Source organism: Genypterus blacodes, unplaced genomic scaffold (assembly GCF_046128005.1).
Source record: "Genypterus blacodes isolate CSIRO-AG114 ecotype Tasmania unplaced genomic scaffold, CSIRO-AGI_Gbla_v1 ptg000037l_1, whole genome shotgun sequence".
Lineage (NCBI taxonomy): Eukaryota > Metazoa > Chordata > Actinopteri > Ophidiiformes > Ophidiidae > Genypterus > Genypterus blacodes.
The window spans coordinates 3,089,284-3,112,808 of record NW_027466850.1 but is presented as its reverse complement, the minus strand read 5'-3'; the positions used below and the strand labels follow the sequence as shown (position 1 = coordinate 3,112,808).

Here is a 23,525-nt window from a genome sequence, read left to right as displayed (position 1 = left end):
TGCATATAGGTCCAAGTTGGACGTATCCAGTGTTGCCCGACTCATTAAAAGCACCCAGGACTCAAACTACAGGCGAGGACGGAACAGTACTGGATAAACTCATGAAAAATGTACGGGAGCAGCAGTTTTATCTCTGGGTTTGTGTGCTGGCTTGGTTTGTGTGCTGCTCCTTTGATGTGGTCCATTGATCTCCCCTTGCTGGCATGTTCTCCCAACCCCATGGCTACACCAGCCAGAGGGGTGATTAGCCTTATTAGTGTAATGTAGGGGAGTAAAAGGCTTTAGAGGTGGAAAGGATGGATGAGGACGAGGGAGAGGGAGAGGAGGGATGTTCTGCCAGTGCACAAGATGATGATCAAGCTGTAGCTGTAGGTTTTTCTGCCACTTATCAGCATGGAGAAAGAGCAGGAGGCTGAGGGAGGAGGGCCTGGCTGCATCTCTGTGCCTGGGTTGGGTTAAAGTGCAGCACTGCAGTCCTTTGTTGTACTGTTCGCTTCACTGCCATGATTTATCATCAGTCTGGGAGGTTGAGTGCTACTGTTTTGACTTCCAGCTTAGTGAGAGTAAAAGGGGGTCAAAGGGATCCTGCCATTGCCCTCGATCAAGGCACTAGACCTGGAGTGTAAAGAAAAAAAGCCAACCAACAACCTTTTCTTTTCTTTTTTTTTTTTTTTTTTTTTTTTTCTTTTTCAAATGTATCTACAGGTTTAGAAAGATGGATTCAATCAGCCATTAGTTCAGTTCAGTCAGAACGCACTTCATTTCCTGTGAGCCATGACCGGGCTGACCACTCCTCCCCAACGACTTCACCATGATTCACTGTACAGCTGCAAACACAATGAATGTGATTTATTGCGATGCATTACATTGGCAATACAGCTAAAGTAGCAGGTCTTAGTGAATTCCATTAAGGCGCTTTGGTTACAGTGAGCAAGAGGAGCGGCTCGATATCCCCCCCCCCCCCCCGCCCCCCCAGACGCTGCAGTATCACGCTGCAAAGCTCCACAACACATCCACCTCACTTTGGACGATGTAGCCAGAACGAGAGAGAGAAGGTCAACCTGGGAGGCAGGACGGCGAAATATTTAAGATCCACAAACATTAATCATGTTCCAGGAATAGACCACCATTAAGATTCCCTGAAATGGTGTGAAATGGTTTTCATCTCGGTGCTTTTTTGTGTTTATAGAAGTCATAGAATGGTCGGGAAAAAACCCTGCTAACAAATACAAAGAGTGAGTTGTTTGCATGCTTGACTTCATGTTGGATAGGAAGCACGTCAGGTGAGGAAAGGCATGAGCAGAGTGCGAGCAATGACTGTAAGCCCGTGGTGCGTTTGCATGCCTGAGTGAATCGACATGCGACCGTAGGTGTGTGACTGTGAGTACGACACGTCGCCTTAGAATCAAAGTGTTAACATGCATGCAAACCTACTGTGCGTCTATGCATCTGCGTTTTTATGTGTGACCGTCGCTGTAGCAACACAAAGCGACACAGCGGGACGGAGCTCACACGGAGTATCACACTTTCACCTTTCTCACCCACAGCCGGACGTCACAGCACAGGTGTGACACAACGTCCAGCTATTTATGTTGCTGTGTAAATCCAAACCCGGTGCTTGTTCTTTATGATGGTGGTTTGGTTGTAGTGATTTATAGGCCTGTTAGTTTTGCTTCCCAGAAATGCGGTTCATTAATTCATTAACAACGACTAGAAATAGATTCTCCATCGTCAGCTGTTCAGGTGTGAGAGGCGTCTGTGACTGTACACAACTGCCAAAGTCTATGGATAAAAATGGAAAGTTGCCTGTTGCTCGCACACACACACACACACACACACACACACACACACACACACACACACACACACACACACACACAGGCTGAGTCACCTGCCATGTGCTTCACGGGCCATTAAAAATAATCGGTGACGACAGAATTCACTGCAATATCAACAAAACACAGCATTGTTTTGCGGTGCTGCATAATTTCTCAATTTACCGCATACGTTTCACAAAAATGCAAAGATGATCAAAATTGTGTGTGTGTGTGCGTGTGGGCACGCATCATTATGTTGTGGAGTGTCATAATGTCGGTGATTGTCTGCTGTGAAGATGGCGGCGATTAATCAGATTTACCGTGGTACTTAAACGCAGCAAAGCCAAGTGACAGGATGAGGACAGAGACTGAACCAGAGGCTGAAGAGGCAGCAGCAGCCAGGACGCTGCAGATGCTCATAATATAATAACATGATATATTATTATATATATGAGTTGAATATCTGCCATCTTTGTAAACATGACCAATAGAAGCAGATAGATTGAGCTACTTTAAGGTTCAATCATCAGAATGTTTATGGGTCAGAAATTGTAATACTTACTGACACAAGACAGTAATGTCTCTCTCTCTCTCTCTCTCTCTCTCTCTCCCTCTCTCTCTGCCTCTCTCTCCCCCTCTCTGTCTCTCTCTCCCCCTCTCTGTCTCTCTGTCTCTCTGTCTCTACCTCACTCTCCCTCCCTCTTGGTCTGTCTCTCTCTCTCTCCCTCTCTCTGTCCTTCTGTCTCTTTGTCTGTCTCTCTTTTTCTCCCACTATCTCTTCCTCTCCCTCCCCCCTCTCTCTCCCTCCCTCCTCTCTCTGTCTCTCTTAGTCTCTCTCTCTCCCTCTCTCTCTGTCTCTCTGTCTCTCTGTCTCTCTACCTCACTCTCCCTCCCTCTTGGTCTGTCTCTCTCTCTCTCCCTCTCTCTGTCTTCCTGTCTCTTTGTCTGTCTCTCTTTCTCTCCCACTATCTCTTCCTCTCCCTCCCCCCTCTCTCTCCCTCCCCCCTCTCTCTGTCTCTCTTAGTCTCTCTCTCTCCCTCTCTCTCCCCTCTGCCTGTTTGTGTTTCTCTGTGTCATCTTCTTCTCAAACACACACATTCACAGATTATGATGACATAGTGTGAGGATAAACAAGCCTTTCTTCTACTGTATCATTTTTACTCTCCGTCCAGCCAAGACCCCACACACACACACACACACACACACACACAGAGACTCATACATCCTGTTGCCCTTGTTGCTTTATTATCACCAGCAGACCGTGACGAGAGACCTTTTTTAATGAACACAGTAAACACTAAGAGGACAGCAATCTGTCTCTGCAGGAGAACTTTTCCTCTTCCAGCCGCCTGTCAGCGCCGCAGTGTATCACACCTCAGTAATCTCGGGTCAATTGCTTTGACCACGGCACCTGCTGGCTGCAACATTGCCTGCTATCATTTTAATGGATCACCACTCTAGATACACTTTAATTATGCCTCAATCCTGACATACAGTGCAGAATGTCAACCTGCGCAAACTGTTTAAGTCTTCCATAAGCAAGAGGAGGAGGCCCAACACGTTTGCTTGTCGTCCCTGCAGCCGTCTTATACCGCAGAGTAAATATTGGCTAATCCTTGACATCGTGTTTCTTCTCCCGGAGCTATTTCACAGGGCGGTCAGGCTCGTGCAGGGGCAAGATGACAAGCTATGTCACACACACACACACACACACACACACACACGCTCGCACAACCAGTGATATGAAACATGCACACACCCACTGTGACCCAAAAGAGAGTGTGTGTGGCCCTCAGCGCCAGACAAGCATCACATACCGCCATCTAATACAACTCACCCACAAGTGCCGGTGACGCTCAGTGGGCACAGTTTGCCATCCAGTGTTCCTCCTCCTCCTACTCCTCCTCCTCCTCCTCCTCATGTCCCTGTAAAATGGCCGGTAGAAGCTGCCACGCTGCTTCATTCAGACAAAACTAAATAGCACAGACACATTTGCGAATAACATGAGTAAAAACCGTGTTAATCTATTTGATTCATGACGGTCTGCACAGTTTTAAAGTCTACTTCCTCCATCTTGAATACAGGCAAAGACTTTCCCTTTGTGTTTGATGTTTGGAGGTTTGTAAATGTTTGATGATCTCCCATTAATAATACGTCTGTTGTGGAAAGATGACGTGGGCTGAATCCTTGAGCTATTGACATGGTGTTCAGCAGTGGTAAACAATAGCAAAAGTAAAGTGGCCCTGAAGGCGTTTTACACTGAGACGACTGCAGAAAAGCACTACAGAGGGAAAATACTCTGTCACAGTAAATCATCACTCCACTCTGAAAGAAAGACGCTAAACTCTCCCACATCACTCATCCCGAGAGCAGCCACCATCTTATCCCCATGTCGGGTAAGTTTGCATGTCTGTGCCGGGACGGAATGATGGCTGAATAATGCCAGTTTGGGTTTCTCATGCAGAAAGCAAGAATTGACAAAAGGGAACAGCCTGTGTTGTGGTGATATGCACCCTCTCTCTCTCTCTCTCTCTCTCTCTCTCTCTCTCTCTCCCTCGCCCTCTCTCCCTCTCTTATATTGTATTCCACTCGCGCAAACAGCTGTCATCCCAGGCAGATCTGGAAGACTAATTCAAAGGGCTTACGCATGCTGAACAGCACTCCGCTTGGTTTTAGTGCTTTATTTACACTCTGGATCCGTCGGTATAAAACTCCATTTTCTAACGGACCCTTCTGAACGCTGATTCTCTTTCACTCTGATGGTTTTCAAAATGTTTTACATAGACATAAGTGCTAGGCAGTGTGTGCTTTGCAGAGGTCAAATGGCCGGGCTTTTATTTCACAATGAAAGGCTTTTAAACTGAAAGGGCTTTCTTGACGTTTGGTTATTGAGGTCCAATCATTTACATTTACATTCATACATTCCGAGAGCCTTTTTTTTTTATCTAGAGTAATCACTGTTCACACTGCCTGTTACAGTGTTGAAGTGAAGTATTCTGCTATACCGCAATATTTCAGGGTAATTCCTGAGCGATCAAACTATTTTTCAGTGTTAAAACATTACAGTTTGAATCGTCAGAGACAGGAATCGGCCTCAGCCAGGCAGAGGCACATCAAACATTATTTAGTGGTTGTGGATGATCTATGAAGGTTATGATTTCCCATACGGTGCTAAACTGCTGCTTCTGAGTACTTCATCTACATCGCTATCACCAAGGAGATGTGACCTCATGCAGTTTCCCGGTGTGAGGGGATCAGTCGCTGTCTGCTGCAACCACTTGCAATACTTTGGCTCTTTTTGGGGTGAACTAATGCCTCCTCAGAACGCTCCTGTAGCTCTCCACCAATGCTTTATTGTGGTTCTGTGTTCAAATGATGGAAAAACGTTAACATTGAGAATCCGTAGCAGTATTGTGTCCACTTGTCCATGAACTCCCTGCTGAACCGTGGCTGTGAACACAGAATGCAAAGTGTCCTCCCCCTCCCCCTCCCCCTCCCCCTCCTCCTCCTCCTCCTCCTCCCCCGGCTCAGACACAGAGTGCATGTCCCCTCAGACATGTCGGTCACATCCCAGCACCGAGCTCATTAAGCTTAACGGCCAAACAAAAACAAGCCAACTCCACTTTCCTCCTCATTCCCATCCCAACATGATGATGTTGTCTCATTGCTGACACAGGCTGTATGTGACATGCATTCATCTGTAAGACTGCAGTTATCTCACACTGTACTGCGTTATTTGGTGCACATTAAAATAACATAAATATTTTTATGTCGAGTCTGCAGAGAAGTGAAGGTTATTAGCATTGCTGTATTTCTTCACAGGGCGATAGAGCAGCAGCGTTTCCTGATTCAGCCTTTATCCCCGTTACCAAATACGTGAGGAATTTCAACTAGATTGCCTCTTCTCAATTATGTTATCTTAACTTTTGTAGGTCTCCTTGGCTTTAAATAGACCCTAACAGATTCTGATGGTGTGAATTGGACTTTTAAAGCGGCGCTGCTGCTGCGGCGGCAGGAAATGATAAATGAGCCTGTACGACACGCAGCACCCCAGGGACAATCAGGTCTCTAATTGCGGAAAGGGAGAGCTGTGCTGGCATGCTAAGACCAGAGTGGTGCTGATTACAGAACACAGCACATGTAGTCACGTGACACGGGGATTATTATTCTATTGTGTTAGAATTATTAGATGAACTGTAACTAGCGGAAATCATAATCCTTTCTTCATATTCCTAAAAAATCGTGTCTTGACCTTCTACATAAACTCCTCCTACGTCATCTTCATGTGTCTGTGGCCTCGGCTGACTGTCTAATGCTCACTGTCTAATGCTTTGAGTGACGATGTCCTCCACACGTCTTTGCACTTCAAATTGAAAGACCCTCTGCAGGACGGCGAGGATGTGGAGGAGGAAGAGCGTGCGGCTGAAGAGAGCCCCGGCATGGGAGGGAGCTCAACTGGCAACGCCGGCATTGAACTCCACATTTTATAATCCTGTCCTCCCCTGGCAGAGAGCAGCCGACCCTGTTCCTCCATCCATTATGCATGGAGCAGTTTTATTGCATTATGTTTTTTTTAGGTTAGCACACTTAGCAAGCTTGTAGCATGAACAAGCCGCTCCGCCAGCGTGGTGAATAATTGAAGGTCGGGGCATTAGAGGAGCTTAATCAAAGGCTGCAGCTCCCAGCTCCGCCCCGCTGACAGTCGGACCCCTCTGCTTGGCACAATGTGGTTTTAAATTGGAAATTAAATTATGGGCGAAGGCGGAGGTGAGCTACGAGGGACTGTTTAGATTTTAAAGCAAGTCAGCGAAGCTCTACGCAGTGGAGAGACGCTGCTCGACACCTGCTGCCTCCCTGCTGCGCACACACACACACGCACACGCGCACGTACACACACACACACACACAATGTCTGAAATGGGTTTCACATCCTGAAAATCCAACTATGGAATATTTGTTTCCATATGATGATGTATTGTTAGGATGCTTTGGTGTTTTGCAACTTTAAATGGGTTCACAGGTGCAAAGTACAACAAAACTCAATTTAAGACGTTTTTCAACAACAGTCCCCATAAATCCTCGCCTGCCTTGTTCTCTGTTATTCGCTTCCATTTGACGGCGTTACTGGTTTGAACCTGCTGCCTGCTGGAGTGCTGCAAGTCTACTGAAGTGATGCTGAGGATGAGGAGGAGAGTCGTCTTAAATGCAGAGTTGTGATCGTTCTTCCCTCTGTCCTCCCTCCGTCCGTCCGTCCTTTCCACCAGTGTTTAATTACATATCCCTCCCTGTGCTCGTACCTTTATGTGCCTGTCCATCATCTTGTTCCTCTCTCCCTCTCTCCGTCTCGCCCTCTCTGACTCTCTCCATCCACCTCTCCGCACGTCTTTCCTCAGTAAATCACACCCAGACGTCCCTCGGGGGTGGTTGATGCGTCTCCCTCTCTCTCTCGCCCTCTCTCTATCCGTCGTGCTCTGTGTTTTTCCTCTGTAAAACAAATCCAGGCTTCCCTCGAGGGGGGGGGGGCTAATCCTGCTGGAAACATTTCAGGAAAAGCGGATTATCTCTCGGAGCAGCAGGGTTTTTGGAGAAAGTTCACTCACACTTGATTGAATTAATCACCGTCCCCTGCGTCCTTGTGGCCTTTCCTTGTTGATGTTGGTAAAGATTAGTTAAAATCTTCAAACAGCATAATTTACCTCTTAATTGATCCCAGCGTTTCTGGTCTCCTGTCTGAGCTCTGGGTTGGAGGGGTCCGGGGACTCTGAGGGTCCAGTTTGGTTGTGTGAGTCTGGGGGGGTTAAAACATCGACGTCGGAGCTGTCGGACATCTACTCTTCGTCCTGAGGCTATTTTCATCTGGCAGTTTGCAGCTTGTTGCAAAAAATGTTGGACAGCTTGATTCATCCTCTGCTTGCATGAAAGAGGCTCCGCTGTGTGTGTGTGTGTGTTCAGTGTGTGAGCGGCGGAGAGCAACGCCTGATCCGCTCTGTGCATTCATAATTTATATAGAGGTGTCAGCGTGCTTTCATACTGCTACAATGTAGATTGATACACAACACATAAGGGGGAGGAATTAGAGTGTGTGTGTGTGTGTGTGTGTGTGTGTGTGTGTGTGTGTGTGTGTGTGTGTGTGTGTGTGTGTGTGTGTGTGTGTGTGTGTGTGTGTGTGTGTGTGTGTGTGTGTGTGTGTGTGTGTGTGTGTGTGTGTGTGTGTGTGTGTGTGTGTGTGTGTGTGTGTGTGTGTGTGTGTGTGTGTGTGTGTGTGTGTGTGGCCAGCTGGTAATTGCTAGTTTGTTGTTTATCGGCCATGAAGTGCAGTGTGGTCAATGAAGCTTTGCAGATGGATACAACAGCACGTAACCTTGAGATGACAATAAACTTTTCCCTTCCTTCCTTCCTTGCCTCCAGCCATCCCTCCTACCCTCTGGAGAGCCGAGGCCCCATTTAAGAAGAATATCCTCTCGTTATATGAGTGCTAAAACCTTAAAAGTTCTCAATCCTCTAAGTGGTTCCAGTGAAGGCGATGAAGATTCCCTTTCAAAGGAAATCATCACAGAAGGCTCTTGAGGGGAGCATGTAGCTGCAGTGTTTATGGGGGATAATTACTATGCAGAGCAATTACTCCGCAGCAACAATTGCTAGCTTTGCCCCACATGAGTATGGGGATTAGAGCTATGATCACCCAGGGTGTCAAGCACTTGTCTGGGTGTGATTATTGAAAAGGTCTGTGGTTTGTATGTGTGTGTGTGTGTGTGTTTCTGCATTTGTACTCGAGCAGCAGAATGTGCCTGAAGACGACGTTAGAACAGAATGTAAGGTCCTACAGACTCCAGTAACAGGTGGTTTCTAGTTATTAAGTAGTCTGTAATTATGGATAAAATCAGTTTTGCAATGCGCTTTTGTTGTGTAAATGTAAATCTGCATCAGTGTCGCTGGAAAGTTCCTCTCAAAACCTTTCGGTGGATCTGTGTGTGTTTCAAATCTGCACTCGGGACTGTTTGTGAGTGTGTGTGTGCACCATGTGAGTGTATTTTCCCTGTGTGTGTGTGTGTGTGTGTGTATTAAGCCCCCCTGCTGGGGCTCACTTTGCTGACGGTCCCTAACCCCCACACTTAACGTCTGCAGGGATTCATCACATTACATCATGATCTCCTTACTCAGCAGACCTCCTCCCTTGAACTACCTTTCAGGTTTGACTCTTCAGGCTTGGACACCCAGTCTGTTCCATAAATTCTCTGCAGGAAAGATGAGCTCTCTCGCTCTCTCTCTCTTTTTTCCAAGCTCCTCTCAACTCCGTGCACGTACCTGAGGTCGTCTGTCTTGTAGAATCAGTGTCTGTTGCAGGGTTCTCTCTGGACGGAGAGGAAGGACTGAGGCTGTAATGGATTTGCACGCTGTGGTTTGCATCTGTGGTTTCATACTTGTGTGTGTGTGTGTGTTTGTGGGTGTTTACGAGTACAGGCTTGTATACAAACCCGTGTGTTTGAGCTTGTAGGGACACGTTACATTTCTTGCATGTCTGTCCTGCGTCCCAGCTGTCCGAGCTCGTGCGGTGCGTCCCTCCCCTGGCCCTCACTTCTCCGTTGAGCCAACCCATGCAACATTATGAACAGGTCACGGCACAGACACCTGAGCCAGGTTGTCATGGGGACCGAAACCATCCCCAGTCACTACTAATAGCATCTTCCTCTTTGCCCTCTTCATTTCTTACCTCTTCTTCTATTGGACTGCAGGTTGTGCTGACTCATTCTCTCTCGTCACAGCCTGAGTGTCTGAGCTAACTGTCCCCTAAGCCGCAGACATGTCAGAGCCTAGTCTCCATTTTTTTTGTCTATCCTGACATCTTGCCCAGTAAGTGTCAGCACAATGGGCAGAAATCCATCAGCCTCTGCAGCAGACGCTCATTCTTTGCCCCATTCCACCTCTCCATCATTCTCCCCTCTCATTCCGCTCCAAGCCAATGATGGATTTTCCTGCGCTGCTCATCAGAAACACCGAGCGTTTCGCCCGTCACTTGCATTGAGATTCAGCATTCGCACAGACGAGCTACCCTGACCTTAAGAGCAGGAACCAGCGCAGGCTTGCCTTCCTCAATGCTACAGGTTAACTGGATGCTTCTCTTCTCTGTGAGGTCGCTTCTTAGCTGACGCTTAAGGGACTTGACACCCCGAGTCACCCATTGGCCACAGGTGAGCCGCCTGTGCACACCTGTGGCCCGTTTCCTTTTCTGTTATGTACTTGCCTCGGTTAGCTTGTTATATTATGAGCCGTCTTTGCTGATTCATTCAGTCAGCAGCAGAGGCAGTTGAGGAGAGAGATGTGACTCATCAGGGTCTTTAGCAAATCATTTCCTTAATTCTCACCAAGCAGAATATTGGTTTTAACACTCAACACATTTTCTTTAATACAATTAAGCCTTGGCATAGCATCTGCATGCATTCCATACATTCCTTACATTCACAGCAGCATTATTCCACTTGTAGATTGTGTTTATTCTGTGTGGCCGGTTTTTAGTTCCTCTAAATTATTTTCCAGGATGCCACCATCCTCGGTTATCCCTCGGCACCGGAATCCTACAATCCCTTCCCCTCCTCCAGCCCTTTTGCCAATTATGAGCACTGCACATCCCGGGTCTCACTGTTTCCCTGCAGAGTCCCCAGCTGTAAACGCTAGTTACAGCCAATAAGGCCTCATGATGGGAGTGAGCAGTTAATCCCTCTCTGCAGACACACACACACACACACACACACACACACACACACACCTCCGCAGGATAATCAGGACATGCTGTTTTCACCTGTGTCAACATTTTCTGTCCCTTTCCCACTTTCTGCAACAACCTGGCACACTTCCATCAAAAGTCCCCACAGTGCCGAGCAGAAGGTCAGAATCTAGACAACGGCATAACCACGCACAATCTACATAAAAGGTTTCTTTTAGCAGAGAATGGAACTAGACAATTATTCACTAAGTGCATTGAATATACATGGAACAGACATAATGACAGTTTAAGTCAAAATAACTTGTCGAGCGAGCGTCTTCATGCTTTATTGCTGTGTTGAACTTTTATTATTGTACTCCTGGTGTCACACCTGATGTAATCTGGATCTCCTGTAATAAAAGGCAAGGGATATATTTTGTCCAGCCTTTCATATGAGTTGTATTATTATATATTGCTCTCTGGGTCATCTGGGTCAGCAGGATTAGACCCCAGGATTAAGGTTCTGCACAGTGAGGGAGTGGGTGTGCGGTGAGGGAGGCCAGTTATTGGAATTGCCATCATTATCCTCCAGATAGCTCATCATGAACTTCTCACCTCTGAGCCCCTACAGCCACACACACACACACACACACACACACACACACACACACACACACACACACACACACAGCTGCAGGACATTATAGCTGCTGATGTTTTGGAATTTGTGCTCTTTACTTCGTGTTTATTGAACTACTACTGTTTTTACTCAAAGAGGAATCGTTTGGAAAGGTTAACTGGAGATCTAATCCCTGTTGGTTAAATCCATGTAGGAAGTTGACCTTTGATACCTTTGGCACATCACAATCTAGAAACACGTGTGTAGTGCATTGCTGGAATGTTCTGCGTCATAAAACTATGTATCGGTCCTCTATGGCCACTTTGACATCTTGTGCTAACGTGTCCTGGTCTTGGTATGTAGACACAGATGCAGATGTCAGCTGATGACTGGACTTGTTTTTATACCTTGCAGCAACATGCATCTCTGTTATGTGGATGCAGTCTGTATTGTGACTCGGCTCTCAGCTGGTTGGGCTCTTACGTTGTTTAAACCTTCATGTGTTAAATAACTTTATAGCATGTGTGCTCAGGCAGATCAGATAGCATCCTAATCACAATCTAGTCTGTGAGCATTTACTCCTTAACTGGCATTAACATGAGACCTTGCTATCCAGATAAGGAGATGAATGTCCGTACACGGTGTAAATAGGCCCGTAGGGAAAAAGCAACACTTCTTAAGAGCTTGAAAAAGTGTTTACAAAGTGTCTTCGTCTGGACAAACAACAAACTTAGTGGGTTATTGCCACTGTAGCGACAATTTTGCAGAAGAAAATGCAGAAACATTTGTTAGATGATCAAAACAACCCGAATTGCAGATAGGTTGTGTTGTCGGCCCCTCAGAGTGAACGAGTACGAGATTGTATCTAGACTCACCATTGTACAAAAACCATACCATATATAGCAAAGGGAGAGATGCTGATTTCCCCTGTGACAGTTAACTGAGCGGACACGACGCAATGTTTTCTTTATCCCTATATACATGCATAACAAACTCACTCTGATGTTCCCGCTGAATGTATTTATCAGAATGTGTTGCAAGCTCTATTCTGCCTTGGTGACGTTGGCTTCAGTGTTTCAAGCTTGAAAGCCCTTTAATGGTACAAAAGACCGTCCCACTAAACCGGTGGCGAGCGATGTTGAATGGCTTTGAACAGGGTGGTTTGTGAGGGGGGTGTTGGTGCTCTGCTGTGTGTGGGTGCTCTACTGCATGTGTGCATCCTTATCTGTTTGCACAATGCACTTTCATAAGGTGCCCCGTTGCCCCCAGGATGCTCTTTGCTCACTCACCACTTAAATGAATGGGCGGGGGGTGGGGGGGGGGGGGGGTGGGGGGGGGGGGGGGGGGGGGGGCGTGATGGAACAGCATTTCAGGAAGCACAAAAATGGTGACCTTCTTCTTACATAAGCCTCCACAAAAGAGAAAGTGGAAGCAGAGTATGTGCCTGGAGACTGGAATTAGACAGTGAGCTGCACCTTTTGTTCGCCGCGGTGACTTGATGCAGCATGCAACATGACATGCAAACTCATCCGGGATTGATTCTTCCACTAAGTATCTCCTAGTAGCATACTGTGCAACCTACAGAACAGAGGAACCAAGGGTGGTGGTGAGTGTGTGATGCACTCTCCTTGCTTCCTCTTTGGCTTCCATCCTCTGCACAATCTGGCAAGGCTGCTGCTGTCCCCAAACGCCAAGGCGAGCAGATCTCATCACCACAGCAACAATTACACTTCTATTTCAAGGCTTATCTTTGCCTGCTTATATGCATGTGGATGAATTAGTCAAATAGAATCCTCCTCTGTCGGCTTGTCAGTCACTTGTATGCCCTGACGGAGAGGATGAAGGGAACACGGAGGCAGAGAGACAGCCATCGCCCCCCCAGCTCTACATTAGCCTGCATTAACGATCACTCTGTGGTTGCTCTCATATCTGCTGCCACTGTACACGATGTGACTGTGATAGGCCACATTTCACTCATCATTCTCCGACGGCTGGCACGATTATTGGCAAAGCGGCAGACTACGGCAGGAGACGGCTCTCCTGGGTTAAAGATGACTCAGCGATTTTAGATCATAAACTCGTAAAGCTTCGACAGGAATGGCAGATGAGCTCGCCGGTTGCAATAATGTGCCATGTTGGTACAGCAGTGTGGAGCCAACAGGATTTGTAAGTGGTCCTTGGTGGAGTCTGTTGTGGTGTTGGAGCCACATTTCCCTCTTCAGAGTGTCCGGAAACATGTTCATAGAGCATGCTGGGAGATATTTGTGTTGATGGGGCCTCGGTGTGAGATTTTGAAGAGAAAACAGGCAGTTTACTATTAGGTCTGTGGCAGATGTCTGTGCTGATGGGGGATCAGGATGCTGTCTTCTCTCCTGTGTTCCACACTGCTTCAGGCGGGTCGGTCGGTTTCCTCCTCATTCCAGTAGCTAAGACATTCTCTTTCTTAGGTTTTTCTCCCTCTATCAATAATTGATTACATCTGGCCGAGTTTTGGCTCGACTTCACTTTTACAGAGACGAGATGTGTCAACAAGTTTGGAATTTGGTGGCACCCCCCGTGTGTGTGTGTGTGTGTGTGTGTGTGTGTGTGTGTGTGTGTGTGTGTGTGTGTGTGTGTGTGTGTGTGTGTGTGTGTGTGTGTGTGTGTGTGTGTGTGTGTGTGTGTGTGTGTGTGTGTGTGTGTGTGTGTGTGTGTGAAGATGCCTTCGATGGATGCAGGTACATACAAAGCAAGAGCCAGATGATGTTATCACAGTTTGGTTGAATGTTTTGTGTTTATGAGGCTGTGCAGACATGTCGTCTGAGCCAGATGCTAAGTGAGGACTCTCATGAGAACCAACAGTGTGTGTGTGGGGGTGGGTGTATGTGTCTGTGTGTCTGTGTGAGTTAATTCTGCAGCAGTCTCATGCTGAACACACCACATTAATGATAGAACAGAAGCTTGGGCCATGGACTGCTCATGAAAGAGAGAGTAGAGTAGAGAGATGAGAAATGGAGAGAAGTCAGTGGAGCCACTGAGGAGTGTGAGCAGAGAAGATTAGACTCAGGTATGCAAAGCAACAGATCAGCAATGGCGTGACTCAGCACCTGCAGGGAAACACTCCTTCCTCATCCTTCCTGTGTCTTTCACTTCTCTTTTGGCTCTGGCACCCACCTCCCCTTTTTGCTGAGTCGGGCTTATCCCTCTCCCACCTTCTTATAGGAAGGTCATCACTCCATCTCGTGGGCGGTGACGGACGGAGGGGAGCATATGCTTAGTTACTTTGATGTGGAGGCAGATGTCTGTTGAGCTCAGTGAGCTGGGAATGTGTCATGCAGTGTTCATACATACAGAGGCACATTGTAATGCTTTGTAGTCTTTATTATTGGAGGGCTCAGATGTGTTTACACTGTCAGTGGCCTTTAATGGTGATGGAAAGGTGTTTAATCTTACTCAACTCTTATTTATTTACAAAGATTATGAATAATATAGCTCTCATGTAAGAATTACACTAAAGTTCAAGGTTTGAGCCCAACCAATATTTATGGTTGCTATATAATGGATGTGTTGTGTTGTTAACACATAGCTCATAGCTCATGTAGCAGAAATATGAAGCCACACACACACACACACACACACACACACACACACACACACACACACACACACCTCCAATATGATGTGTATGGGTGGGTGGGTGTGATTGTGTGTGTCTCTCGGGATACTTAAATTCATCTCTCTGTGTGTTTTCCCTTTGGAGTTCTTCCTTTTAAGCAGCTTATGCCAGACCTCTGTGCCAGTGGGAGCACCCTGCTAAAATGAAGTGGAATAAAGTGTAGTGGAGAGAGAGAGAGAGAGGTTTGGGTGTGTGACCCCAGCCTGTTACTCTGCCAAGGAGCCAGAGTGGGAGCACACATACAGACCGGTTGGGGCCAGTTCCTTTAATCCTGAAATCTCAGCCGGAACAATGTCACAAATGCCTCTTATGTAAGTAAAGACAATTCAGCAGATAGCAGTGCAGCCACGGCAGGTGGTGAGATGCTCCTTGATCCCAGGATCATGTAAAGGTTGGTGCTTGTCCTGCTGCTGCTAATACTGTAAGTGCCCAAAGGCAAGTCTGTCCCCTAATATGGCAACAGGAAGCAGCAGTGTAGGACGAAGGTGCTGTCAGGCCAGCAGAAGAGAAGAATGCAGGGGTCCTGCAGGTGCTGGTGCCTCAGCAGGCCGGCTTTTTACTGGGGAAGAGGGGGGGCTGATGAAGAGGATGTTGGTGACCTGTGATACATCACATGATGGATGGAGAGGCCATGAGTTTGGCTACACAAGAGTGTGTGTGCAGGATAGTACAGGGGGAAGCAGAGCAAGGGAGACACAGAGAGACCTCAGGGGGAAATCTGAGAAATGTGGAGAATGTAGAAATAGAAACATTCGTGTGGAGTCTAACAAGAGGAAAACAAAAACACTGCACTTCCAGAGTGTTTTGGGCAAAGCCTCTTAGTGCTCAGAATTCTTTTATACTGTGATTATTCACATAAAGCTCTGGGTATTAAAGAGGAAACAGCTGAGTATAATGTAGTAGGAACATCTATATTAATCTCTAAAATGTGGGAGAAGCAAGACATGGTTTACTGTTTTCACTCGTGTCGCACAATGATGCTGCATCAAGGGAGAGCAGAAGTGTTACATTTTACTTTTTGACCATTGCAAAGATTTCATAACAGACATAAAAACATCAGTGTAATATTTCCGCCTTTTGCTCTTCAAACTGTTTATTTTCACATCAAAGCCATTTAGCTGAGGCTTATTATTGTAATGGGTAAAGTGAAAGTAATCAATTATACACAAGCAGTTTCCTTTAATGAAATGTATAATAGATAAAACAGTTGATTACTTTTAACACTTGAAGTTAAGCGGCGTGTGTTTGGCTCAAACCGGCTCATGTCTCACCAGATGTTTACGACTGTTGTCATTAAACGCTACTAGGTGAGTAATGTGACTCTGATGGAAGTTTCCCGCTATTCTACATAAAGATCATCACTGTGAAACGTGCCAGGCTTCATTATCAAACACAAACAGCAGCTTCTGTACAGGAGCTCACAGAGATCAGTGTCGGCGTGACAATGCACTCAGTCAAACAGTGAATAGATTTGAGAGTCACGCTCTTGTCAGTCTCATGATAGTTATGTGAGACCTTAAATAAAGTGTTACTGATAGATTATACCACTACTTCCCTTCTCATTACACAGTAAGGAGGTGTGTGTAACTGAATGTCACATTTGTTTGGCAGAGCAAATGTCTGTCTCATGTATTTATCAGATGTGAAAACAGAGAGAGAGAGAGAGAGAGAGAGAGAGGCGGGTGCAGTGTGTTATCTGTGTGAGAAAAGGAGCAGTATCCTGTGCAGGCTTGTGATTTCTTACAATGTCTTTGGGCGAAACATGTTCACTTCCTGTCTCTGTCCCCTTCTCCAAGTGGACGGCAGCAGAGTGTCATGTGTCAGGGAGCGGCGACGCGTTCCCTCAGAGAGAACGTTAATTAAGTGACAGGCGGAGATAACAGAGCTAATGACCTCCCAGTGGACGCCCACGTACCTGGGGGAGGAAGCCTCCAAATGAAACGTGGCAGCAGATAACATCCATTGGTTCACATTTCTGTCTTTGGAAATAGACATATTTAAGACAAAAGAGACTTTCCAGCCACAACTATGGACTTTAAAGAGCTTTTTAGATGCGTTGAAGAGCCTGGATCCCTTAGTTTGATGTATTGCGGTCTTGCAGTAATTGGAATAGAATTTGTTAAGAGATTGTGTGAGTAAATATTGAATTTGATGAGTAAAACTGCAATAAATGCACGTCTCGGTCAATAATAATTAAGCTGTCATCCTAAATTGAAAGCGGCTAAGTGAAACATGGTGAGCTTGGGGGAGATGTAGTAAATTACCTACTGATTACATGTTAAGGGAGAACTAGAACACCACAAGAAATAAATTACAAGGCTACATCGCAAATTAACTTATGGAATAAAGCGAGCATCCCTAATTAAACTCTACCAGTGAGTGACGGTGCATTTTTTTCCTTTCCTGGCCGCGTTTTAATTTGCAATCCGCCGCTTACTTAAAAAACTGCTGTACAAAGCTCTTCAGACAGACGCACGACATGTGTTTGTGTGCGTAAGAGTTGCGTCTTTAGCCCTGGAGTGTTAATCTAATTCTGAGGCTTTGGAGAGAGGTGTTAGTCGAAGTGAGGATGTGAAGAGTCTGTTGCTTCACGCTGGGTGCCAGGCACAGCTTCTTTCCGTCCCTGCACAGCTTTTTTTTTTTTTTTTTCTTACCAGCTTCTACTTTTGGATGGAGGTGAGGTTTGTGCGGTGCTGTGGCTGCTGGGTGGAACGGCGAACGCAGCGCTGAGAGGCTCCCGTGGGTGACTTTGCGTTTCTGACAAGAATGACAAGGACCCAGGGTAGCTTCAGTCAGCTTTTTTGGATCCATCTCCAATTTGAAACACATTTGGGAATACCTGTCATGGTATTTGGTAGCTGACATGACATTAATTAGAGCCATTGTTTTGTCATGGCATTTATGTGAGGAACTGCATTTATAATGAGAAAGATATGGAATTGCGAGAGATAAGAAAGAGTTAGAGGAAGAGAGATGAAGAAACTTTTAGGCTGTATTCAGACCGACCTGGTTTAGAGCTCTTATTGTGAAACCTGGAGCATTTACACGCTAGATCGGCTCATTTGAGACCACATAGAGAGAACCAAACTCCGAATCCTTTACATGCATTCCCATTGTTGAAATACTGCACAGTTATATCCATTTCCTGACTGGATACACTCACTAGAAGTATCCAAGTGAGTGTGAGTCTGACACGGCACGGTAGCTTCCATTGAGCCTCTCCAAGAGGAACATGGAGCTACAATAACACTGTTGTGTGTGGTGAGCAGGAACGAGGAGCTTCTCTGATGTGAAGGCCTCACTAACTAACTGTGACACGACTCAGGAAGCCACAAAGACTCCACTGTACTGATGCTGCAATGAACAGATCTGTGTGTGTGTGTGTGTGTGTGTGTGTGTGTGTGTGTGTGTGTGTGTGTGTGTGTGTGTGTGTGTGTGTGTGTGTGTGTGTGTGTGTGTGTGTGTGTGTGTGTGTGTGTGTGTGTGTGTGTGTGTGTGTGTGTGTGTGTGTGTGTGTGTGTGTGTGTGTGTGTGTGTGTGTGTGTGTGTGTGTCCCTCTTACTCACCCATTGAAGTTATAACGCATGTCTGCTCTACTGGCTCACACACTGTTGACACATCACAGGCTTGGAGGCTTCACTGTTGAATCTCTAACATCTTATACCGACTACTGATTGGTGTGTGATGTCACATACTGTATGTGGAGAGAAGGTGTTATTGTATTTGACATAGTTACCTTGCCTCCCCGGCCAGTGAAACAGAAGGACGGATACGGTTAGCACTCCATTGCATCATTAGTGGAAGGAGAGTTTCTTCATGTTTTGTTGAGAATGGTGTGATAGAGAGGTTGACAGAGAGGTTGACATTGTTGCCTCACACAGCATCAAGGTTCAAATCCAGTTCAGACCAAAATTTCAACTTTCTGTGTGGAGTTTCCACGTCCTCCCTGTGTCTGCGTGGGTTTCCTCTGGGTGGATGAGTAATACAAGCTGGTATAGAGAATAGATGGATGGATGGAGAGGCTGGCATACATATTTGATGAGACTAACTTCTGCTTGGAGATTCCTCAGAAAAGACTGGAGAACAGACAGATGTCATCCAAGTTTAATTCAGCAACAGAACCCATGAAATTGTGTTGATTTCTCGCTCAACTGATTTTGTTGTCCTACTGTCCTCACACTTGGTCATAGATCGGCTCTTTGCTCATGACTTATCTAAGTATCTGCATCCAGTGGACACGTAGACGAAGTGAAGAAATGTGTTTTTGTTAAGTTCTTATCTGGCAGTGTGCTTAGTTTTTCCTCCTTTCTGCTGTTGCCATGGGCTGTTGTTGTTGATGCCACATCCAGAAATCCTCCCCCCAAAACATTCTAAACATCACAACTTCAGATGTGCAGTTTGGGGGTGTTTCAGCACAACTGTCCCCGGGAATGAAGACAGATATAGAGCAGATAGATTAGAATAAATGCATCATATTTATCCAATATTGATCTCGTGTCCAAAAAGTTGCATGTTCAAGCTTTAAGCCAAAGCTACTTACCAATTTCCAACCAACTCTGCTGAATCCTGCTGCGAGCGCTGGCCTGCAAAAAGCAGATGGACCGCATGTAGCTTGTTGAAACAGCCTTGTCTCCCAAATAACTCCCCAGTGAAAGCTGAATATGAGCAAAAAAGGATATTCTAGGACAGATTTGAGTTGGAGCTGCCAGATTGGGCTCTCGCTCCCCAGTCTGTGTCTGTTTGTCTGTTAGACCAGCTGTGTGTAGCTGTGTGTAGCTTTAGAGACACAGGCGGGCAACCTTTAGCATAAAAAAGTTGGCCCGCCGGGATGTCGGCTCCTAAAACGGCATCAGATGGCTCGGGGGCTTGTTGGCATAAGGGGGATTTTGATACAAGTCGACAATGACCTCCTAACTCCCAGTAAGTTAAGAACACAAAATAACAGCATCGCTCTGCTGTCGCCATAATGGGCTGTGTTTGTTTCTGCCATGAGTTGAGGAGGAAAAGAGGATTTGAGAGTTGTGAGAGCTCGCTGAAATATTCCCAGAGCTCATCATTATTCTATCATCCCTCTGTAGTGGAGTGTATCTCCCTTCTCTATTAGCACATATACGCTACATCTACGGTAGCAAGAGCTCATCCCTACTGCCGTTGATTGGTAGGCATAGCAGTGCAGAGGGGAGTCACACTGAGCAGAGTTTGGTCTGAAGCGTGCAAGAGAGCGAGAAAGAGGCGTAGAATAGGGGAGAGAATGAGGGGAGTGATTACTCCTCTGTAGTCAAGCGGCTTCAAAGCCTAAGCTCATGCTCTGCTGTCAAGAGATGAGGCTCACGCAGACGCTGAGGGCAGGCAGACAACCAAAATCTCTTCCTTTTTTCCAAACTTTTCATCATTTTCTTTCGGTTTTCAGTTGCTGTGCTTGTGTATGAAGTCTTCTCAGCCTCAAACTTTGCATGAACACCCTTTGTTTTTACAAGTCCCCTGGGAGTTGAGAGCAAAGGCGAAATCCTTTTAGATTTTGTAGCGAAAAGCTTTACTTCCTCACTTTTTACATCCTCGGGGGTAAGTTTGTGAGATGCTGTAATAGTAAAGATGCTCAGGATGAACATGGCAGCCGTCACCTGTCACACTGCAGGGGGGATGGGAAGGAGTCAGGCCTCAAATGACTGAAGGAACAGTGAACTCACTTTAATGCAGTTTGTTCTTCATGTTTTTAAGAGAAAATATTTGCACTTCTGAAAAAGGAACTAAATATTAAAATTTGATGGTAAAAATTGTTAAACCAAAACAACAACAATAAATCATAATCCATCTTTAATTTGCTTCCTTCCCTTGAGCTCTCTCTCTTTTTTTTTTTCCAAATGTCATACAAACAACACAATCTGATTCAAATTTCCTCAAATTAAGTATAACAGGCTTAGATTATGTGATTTTAATGCTCTATTACTTTACAATCAGCATTTGTCTTCTGCACATCCCTTCTGTAAGCTGAGTAATGAGTCATGGTCCCGTCGGGGAGGGACTCTCGGTCACTCAGTGTCCTATAATATGAGCGGTAAAGTTCACGCGCATTTCAGATGGAAGCGTTTGATAACTGACCTTTGCATGCACTTTGCACTCCAGCAGAGGAAAATGCCAAACGGCCGACCTTTGTTGTGCGAGTCTTTCCTGACCCTGTTTGTGATTCTCTGTCTTGACCTATCATTGCTTGTACTTGTGTTTATGCTGTTTAAATTAAGGATATTCTCTATTCTCTATTGTGATTATAGAAAAAGGGAAAATGACTCAATATTGCTAATGTGGACACACTTGAAAATAAAACCCCAGTTGGATCAGTGCTGTTGTATCGATCACTGTGTAAGACCGCATTTCACTTGAATGGATTTTCCTTTTGGATCTTAACCCTTCGCTCACAGCACCACAGTGTCTTTTATTGACCCTGCCTGCTTTGCCTCTGTTGTTGTTGTTGCAGGGAAAGTATTGAACACGGACCTGCGCCACTACCTCAGCCTGCAGTTTCAGAAGGGCTCGCTGGACCACAAGCTCCAGCAGATCATACGGGACAACCTCTACCTGCGCACCATCCCCTGTGAGTCCACACACCACGTGCAAGCTCATCTGGAAATTCATCAGCGCCAGCCAATTTTCAGGAGGTGTAACCCAGAAATCCAGATGCCTTGATACCATTAATGTACATCATAATATATACTGTACACACCACACGCACAAACCCTTATATACACATCCCACTCACACATTGTCATCCTCTCTCAGCTCTCTGTCACACTCTTTATATGAATCACACAGTCACACACACTTTAATATCACCATAGCAACTCAAGCAAAGGCATGATTGTAACCCCCGTGTAACTTATTTACTTCTACTCCCTATCATCACACTGATCAAAGCCGTATCCTCTCCATAAATAACCCGGCGTTCTCCCGCTGCCGCTCCGCTTTCCCGCTCTGACAGTCTGTTCAGCGGTGCCGTCACCAACTGTTAGTGTTCCGAAAGCCGTAATTGTCTGGCAAATAAATAAAAAAAGGTGGACGCTGCAGTGCTCGCAGCCATGCCTGTGAAATACCAGTGGTCCTTCACACACATGCACATTCATTGACATAGTTTAATCAAATATCAATACTGTAAAGGAGCTGTTGGTCTAATCGTTTAAACTAAAGAATGGCTGCTTAAACCAAATGAATGGTACTTGTGTGGAAAAGCGCTGTCTTTTTCAGGTGCTGTGAATAAATGAAACACTTTTGTAGCTTCACGCTTTAGCTTAGTAATTATTCATATTATGCAGGAATCATTTGAGTGAAAACATGAACAGCCCCTAAATTAGAGGGATGAAAATGAAAGTATGCAAATCATTTGGTCACAAAAGCGCAACTGCTTATGAGGTTCCAAACCCTGTGTGCTGCATTCACTGGCACACACCTTTCAGGCCCATTGTAGACCTCTACTCTGGTCATATACAGTACAGCTCAAGGCCGCTCACTCATCCTTTTCATTTCTTCAGTTCTTCAGTTGGGTGATAGACAGTTCAGGGGCAAAACACAGAACTTTCAAGACCAAACTACGAGTTTGCCATGAAAGATTTAACCCAAATGTCAGTAAACATATAGAAGTGATTACAAATGCATGTTTTCAACTATTTCCAGCTGCACAAGAACACATTTGGTGCAGCAAAGCGTAGTAGCAGAACCCCAAAGGAGTTTGGTTCACAGCATGGCTTTGGATACAGGAATTGTACACTCTGTTCTTCTGAAGATTCGACAATCCAATAGTTCCTGTGATGTGTTTTTAATAGTAGTAATAGGTTTTGAACCCAATGGAGTGCTGGCACAGAAAGAGAAGAAGAAAGATCAGGCTTTTTGGCTCAAACCAAAGTAGATTTTGATGTTCAAATAATTCCCCCTTTCCCCTTTTGAGTGGCTTCATCTTCTGACGGGCCAGATAATTATGAACTGACATCGACAGTAGATGTGATAATGCTGCAGTATCTGTTAATTAGGCCATCATAATGATGTTCATGCAGAAACCCTGTCCTAAATATTTACCATGTCCTGTTGAAGTCTCTGTTCAGAGGAGCAACTTAATTGAGTCTAGTGAATGTTTTCATCACATGCAGAGCTTCTGCTCCCGAGGCAATGACAGACTCTTAGGCGCAGCACTGTCACAAACAAGCAGCGTCTCAGCTCTCTCTCCCCCCCAGGGGCTGGAAGCTGCTCTGCTTTGTTCAGGCGGGAATTGTAAGCACATTGTGTGAATCTTTTTTGGAAATAAACTGCTTACCTTTCATGTATGATTAATTAATTTGTTTTTCCTCCAGTAGAATGCAGGAACAGTGGAGATGTCTTCATACAGGCCCTCCTTCCACCGCCTCTGTTCTCTCTCTTTGTTTCTCTCTTGCCTTTATACTTATTTTCAAAGTCTTTCACACACGTTGTATACCTTATTATTTTTAGACAGAAATTAGTGAGCTTGGAAAACTTGAAAAAATAATGTCAAGTCTATGACAGTTTGGGGCCTTAGGAGGGTCGTAGAGTTTGACCAAACTGTCCATCGGTGGACTTTGTTGTCCCTCTCTACTGCAGGGACAGTGCTGTCCCTCGGTTGTCTCTGTCACTCACATTCACTCGCTGATCTTAAACACTGCTGTGTCCCTGGTTCTGTGTCTTTCCCTGTGTAACACCGGTGGTCGCTGTCGACGACAGTTTTACAGCCTGTCC

General features: G+C 45.7%; 1 protein-coding gene across 1 annotated transcript in view; it reads left to right on the top strand.

Moving 5' to 3' along the window:
* The window catches only part of magi3b (membrane associated guanylate kinase, WW and PDZ domain containing 3b), a 99,893-nt gene that overhangs the window by 43,493 nt on the left and 32,875 nt on the right, over positions 1–23,525 (top strand). Inside the window, exon 2 of the mRNA XM_076147313.1 lies at positions 21,265–21,381. Within this exon, the coding sequence (XP_076003428.1) occupies positions 21,265–21,381 (117 nt within the window). The remainder of the gene's footprint in view (positions 1–21,264; positions 21,382–23,525) is intronic.